The sequence below is a fragment of the Narcine bancroftii genome, chromosome 1 (assembly GCF_036971445.1).
Source record: "Narcine bancroftii isolate sNarBan1 chromosome 1, sNarBan1.hap1, whole genome shotgun sequence".
Lineage (NCBI taxonomy): Eukaryota > Metazoa > Chordata > Chondrichthyes > Torpediniformes > Narcinidae > Narcine > Narcine bancroftii.
The window spans coordinates 450,788,825-450,795,162 of record NC_091469.1 but is presented as its reverse complement, the minus strand read 5'-3'; the positions used below and the strand labels follow the sequence as shown (position 1 = coordinate 450,795,162).

Here is a 6,338-nt window from a genome sequence, read left to right as displayed (position 1 = left end):
ATAGAGAATGAACTCTAATTTTTAACCATGCATATCCACAACTTACACAAAGAAGCAGCTTCCAGCATTTCAGAATCAAAATTTATTGTCATGAACAAGACACAAAATGTGTTGTTTTGCAGCAGCGTCTTAGTGCAAAAGTTCATATAAACCACCTTACAAAAATATGCATGAAAAGTCAAAGTAAGGCAGTCTCTTTGATTCATTGATTATTCAGGAATCTGATGGCAGCGGGGAAGAAGCTGTCCTTGTGCTACTGAGGGCTCATCTTTAGACTCCTCTACCTGTTTCTCAATGGTAGCAGAGTAAAGGGCATGGCCGGGGTGGTGGGGATGCATTGAGGATAGAGGTCATTTCACAAGAAGGAATTAGGCCCCCAAGAGCAGGGAGAAACCCATATGTTAATGGAGAGAAGGGGCAAACCACGCAGGGTGTGAGGTTGACCCCATGTCACTGGAGTTGTGAGCAGCAGCGCCAACTACACTCACTACTGCCGCAACTAATAAAAAAATGACCACAATTTTAAAGATAAAGTTTGAAGAAAATTCCATGACATTCTATTAGATTCTCTTTGTGTCTTAAAATATCTAGAGATGAAAGGAATCATTGTTCATGAGTAGTGTTAAAAAAATCTATCAATTCAAATATATGTTGTCGTCCATGTAAATCAATGCTACTGCCTAAGGCAGCCATTAAAAAGATAACTACAGTATTGTTACCAACATGCATAATTCAAAAAGAGGAATTTATCAGTACTATTAGATAATTCTTTGCAAGTCATTTGTGCTTTACAATTGTTTTCATGATTGTCCTTTAGAGTCCCAGAATAAATTCCTTTTTGTTTGTTCTGATTAGAAACCACGATGCAAAAAATCCGTATGAAGAACAGAAGAGGCCTGATATGAATGTCGAAGGGGAGCAAAGAGCAAGAGCAGACTCGGCAAGAAGCTTCTCTGGGAAATTGGCGAAAGGAGATATTAGAAGCAACAGCCGAAAATCCACAGAGAGCCAGACAAGGGAGATACGTGCGGCTTCAGGCAAGGCCACAAGTGCAGTCCACATGATGGACGATGAGGACAAAGCGGCAAAAGTCCTTCAGAGCAACTATCGTGGGCACCGAGAGAGAAAACGCCTTGAAGGTCAGGGAAAACTTCCCGACAGAGGAAAACAGAAGGGAAATTCACCACAGGAGAGTCAAGAGGAAGTCCGTGCTATGAATATGGAAGGGAAAGAACTAAAAGAGAATAAGGTGAAAGATAAAATCACGGAAAGAGAACAAGCTAACCAGGAAACACATCTGCCACAAGAGGAAAATCTGGCCAATGAAGGGTCAGATAAGGACAATACTACCATCGTCATTCAGACCACCTCCAGAGAGCAGAAGGAAAGGGAGGAGTTAATAGAAGAAAGGAAATTAGATGGAGGTTTAACAGTTCTTGGAGAAGGCATGACCAGTGAAGCATCTGCTCTACAGTCAGACACCATGGAAGAGGATGAAGCAGCAGTGAAAATTCAAAGTAATTTCAGAGGCTTTAAGGAAAGAAAATATATTCAAGAATGTACTGAAAGGGAAGGAATTATGTTTGCAAACTTTTCAAAGCAGGTGGGTGATATCAATGATTTTGGTCCTTTTCCTTTATGGGATTTTAACTTTTGAAATTCAAATCAGCCAATGGAATTGATGACAGTATTAATCCCTGAGATAGAAATATCTGGTGCTTAGTAAAGAATATTGGGATTTATACCTAACAACTAAATCCCTTCTCATCAACGAATGGCAAATTCTAAACATGTCATAAATAATAGCTGTTACACTCAAAATAAGAAATAGTAGCATTGAGCTATAAAAATGAGATGTCAGAATAACTATTGATAGGGTTCATTGATAAAGCAAATAAAGAAGATTCTGTGATGTCACAATAATTCAGCTTGATTACAACTCAACAGCTCTGACAAAAATCAGAGGTTGAGACAATTTAATGAGACTCTTTGTAAATGGTATCTAAATAGTCCGAAGTTAGTACAATTAGATAGTCAATCTATTCAAAGTAACATCCCTGCATTTATTAACTAATACAGTTTATTCTTGTGAGCAGGTATAGTTGAATGATTTGCCTTATTTATCACTGGGAGGTTAATATTTACTTTTGGAGATAATCAAAGAAATGACATCTGATTTAAAAAAAATCCTGCAGGTTTCTTTTTGCTTTCCTCTTAAGAATGAAATGAAGCAAACACAAGAATATCTGTCTAATATCTGTCTCAACTCACTGAGTTGTCACTAATTGCCATATACTCAGTAGCTTGTAAAATATGTCTTTGCATAAACCTAATTGCCTGTATCTCTATTTTTTTAATGGTATTCACATCTACAGTAAGATAATTAGCCTGAATTATCTTTCATATTGTTACAAAATATTTCAAATGGCAATGTGAGGTGTGATGTGGTTTTCTTTGTTGAATCATGTCTAAACCAACATTTTAAAAGACATCAGAATTGTTGTAAACATTCAGCAGGTCTGCCAACATCAGTGGAAAGGAAACTGTTGATGTTTCCAATCAAAGACATTTTGTCAGATTCCCCTGAGACTTTTTTCAACATTTCCTGTTTTTTATTTCAGATTTCCAGTTTTTTAAAAAAATGTTCATGTTAAAATGTATTGGTTATTTGATTTTATTTCCAGATAACAAAATGTTCTGATGAATTCCTGATTGCGCAGAAGAAGCTAAATGATGTCATTGCCTCACACTATCTAACATCAAAGAGTCAAGATCTGCACCCTGAGAATAAGCAAAAAATTGGGAGTCCTGTCTCACACCAGTCTCAGCCAGGTTTGTCTATATTGTACTGTTCCAGCAACATAATATTTAGAATTAAATCAGAACCTGAAGAAACAGGAATTCACAGTTGCTCTATGTGCTCTTTTCTGTATCAAAATTCCTGAGGGCACTTTTCAAAGGTTAGAGTGATGGAAAGATGCTGGTAGACAGAACAGATGTGAAAAGTTGATTGGAAAGGCTTTCAAAGCTGGTGAGACACAGAGCAACGTGAAAATGCCTGGAAAGAAAATTCCAAGATGCATTCACTAATGCAGCAGGTACTGCTGTGGTTTAATCCCTACCTCCACTGCAGTCAGTGTGGACTTTGCATTTCTCCCTATGATTTTGTATGCTGCTTTAGGCAGCTCTAATTTCCTACCATATTCCAAAAGTTGTTAAGTTAATTGGCTATTTAAATTACTTATCAATGTGGAACTGATAGGCATGAAAGATAAAATAGGTAATAGAATTAAATAAGGGAATGGGAAGGTGTAGTGTATTATGTTTTTTTACACAGCCGCTGTGCTGCAGGAAATTATTGCCATTTTCCCAGAAAGCATGCTGTGTAAAAAGGTCGGAAAGTTAACTGCAGGCATTCTGTGAACAACAGGCTAATGAATAGCATGTATCGATGATGCGCATTGGAAGTCTCGCCTCTTTAATTACCACACTTCTGGTATGCTGTCTAAACTCGCGTAAGGAAATGGAGACTTCAACTTTTGGTCATTCAAGTTTGAACAACCAATGCCAAGGTGGCAGACATTCTTCAGACCAGTCAAATTGGAATGACTTGTGGACTTAGGGTTCAATATGACAAAGAAGGAATCGTCAATTGAATTGACTTGAACTGTTTATTATAGCAAGAAGCAGTATTAAAAATGTTGTTTTACGTGCAATCAAATCACTGTCAAGGTTAGTACCAGAATCCAAAGATTGAATATTCCAGAAAAAAACAACTAGCACTTTCACTATTTTTTTGCAGAATGGAATTGAAAACATGAATTATTTTTATTCTTCATTTGAAGGGGAACGTATTCTTGCATCTTTTTATCATCATATGCTGCATTTAAACATAAAGTGGAAAATAGCTGATTTACTCAAAATCTGAACGGAATATTTTTTTTAGCATGCCTTGTAAATTGTAGCACATTTTAACTTCATTCTGTTGGAAAGTACTTCAGTCCATTTCTGTTTCAGAGAGTGCTGCACACAAACAGTCAAGTCTTCAAACAATTCTTCAAAAGTTTACATGCGTTCAAATGCCAAAAATTCATTCTCACCTTTAGGACATCCAAGCCCAAAAATTGACAACCTTTCCAATTAGAAAATAGTTAAATTTGGAGAGTGTAATGACTTAACAGTTAATCTGACTGATAGGCCTTGCTTCCAACAGCACAAGGTGCACTCTGAAGAATGCCACAGACAAGACCATACTAATAGGAATAATTGGTTGGAGGAGTCCATGGTATTGATCATGAGAGAAACCCAGTTTGCACTCCAGGGGGTAGATGAGAAGAAGATGTATGGAGACTGAGCATTTAAGCCTAGTCCAGTGGTTCTCAACCTTTTTCTTTCCACTCACATACCACTTTAAGTATTCCCTATACCATAGGTGCGCTGTGATTCATAAGGGATTGCTTAAGGTGGTAAGTTAGTGGAAAAAAAGTTTGAAAACCACTGTTTTAATAGTACCTAATTGACTTGTTATGTGTAGGGTTTCATAACTCCAAAGGAAATGGGCCAATAACAATTTTTCTCAAGCAAAATATTTCAGTAACAATTGGGTTTAGAGCAGTTGTTCTCAACCTTCCTTTCCCACTCACATGCCACCTCAAGCAATCCCTTGGTAATCACAGAGCACCAATGGCATAGGGAATACTTAAATGGTATGTGAGTGGAAAGAAAAAGGTTGAGAACCTCCGGCCTAGGGGGAGGATTTTTGCCCTTCCTGGCTTGCAAATAATTTTACTAGGTTGCAACTTCCTGCAAATCTTCACTCATTTTTCCTGAGCTGCAAAAATACTGTTCCCATTGGGAACCTGTCTGCCATGTTTAACATTGAGGCTTTGGCCTCATTATTATATTTAAGTTGACAAATCATCTTTTGCCAGTGGGCTATCACTAAGTCCCTGTCTCACCTCCGTTGCACCCCAGGCTTGGCAATTAATCATCTCTTTTTCTGTCTGGTTGCCCAAAGATGAACCATTCAGGGTAGGGTTTAGATTTTTTAATTGTTTGCATTTCTGTGGATGGATTTCACCCCATGTACCTTGATTTTGAAGAGATTAGTTTGGATGAATTTTGGAAATCTCACAGAAGCACTCCTCAGATCCCATTTCTAATTATCCTACTAGAAGTTTTAATGATGATTCGTCAGCTTGGTTTCGAACGTGGCTGGCACAGTTGATAGCAGTAAATAAATAAGGCCAACACCTCCCACAGGGATTGGAGGGCTTGAGTTACCAGGCGAGATGGGATAGGCTGGGTCTGTTTCCATCGATCAAAGGAGGCTGCGAGATGACATGATGGAGTATAAAAGGGAAGAGAGTTCAAGCCTGTTTCCCTTGGTCTAAAAATAGAGGGAACAAGCTCAAGGTGAAAAGGAAAAGGATACACTTTTCACACAACGAACGGTGTCTGGGATGAGTTGTCATCTGGGTGGAGGCAGGAACGATGACAATATATTAGGAATCTCGATGGGTAAATGAATAATGAGGCCATAGAGGGGTTTTGAAATTAATGTAGGCAAGCAGGTGAGCACAGACACAGTGGGCTGAAGACCTGTTTCTATGCTGTAGGAAACTATACCTCTGACTCAAAGATCTCAAAATGACCTGAGCCTCACAACACTGAGTTCTGATGACCCCTTGACAATCACTTTCTCAAATTGCAGATCACATTAAATGAGAGAACATATGACAGCCATCTGCATTAATGTTCATGGATTGACTGTACAATGTAACAAGTATCAGCATAACTGTTCTATTGCATCTTCTGTCTATATTGACATGAAATAGTTTAATGTTGCCTTCGGTCTCAACTCATCAGAATTTTTCTCAGAGAGGAAGTAAACGTGCCAAAGATACGAATCCTCAGACTTAATCGTATGGAGCATTGCTGATATTCACTGGCCTCTCGTAGAGAAACGTAAAATTTCTCCAAAGGTAGAGGAATCTAAAATTGAAGGGCATAAATTTAAGGTGAGTTGCTTTTGGCCACCTTCATCTAGGTCCAGGGGGATGCTCTATTCTTCAGCAAATGTACTGTAAAGAATGGAGACTTTTTAGATTCTCACAAGCTTAGCAGGAGGTCCATTACCCCTGTAGGGGATCTAAAAGTGCCCCAAGCATACAATGATATGGGTTTGTATACCCCACTACAACCTGACTTAACCAATCAAAAAAGTCTTCTTCCATGTGACAAGCATTACCCTATCAGCATTAAGCAACACACTATTCATCTGCAAATTGCCCTCATTGTGAGCCAATCACGTAACTGGGTTCCCCTTTTCCCCGGGA

The 6,338-nt window shown here is 38.5% G+C and overlaps 1 protein-coding gene across 1 annotated transcript in view; it reads left to right on the top strand.

Moving 5' to 3' along the window:
- Nucleotides 1-1,951: 1,951 nt before the first annotated feature.
- The window catches only part of LOC138751787 (myosin-IIIa-like), a 93,001-nt gene continuing 88,614 nt past the window's right edge, over nt 1,952-6,338 (top strand). Inside the window, exons 1-2 of the mRNA XM_069914574.1 lie at nt 1,952-1,998; nt 2,685-2,832. Of these exons, the coding sequence (XP_069770675.1) occupies nt 1,996-1,998; nt 2,685-2,832 (151 nt within the window). The 5' untranslated portion in view covers nt 1,952-1,995. The remainder of the gene's footprint in view (nt 1,999-2,684; nt 2,833-6,338) is intronic.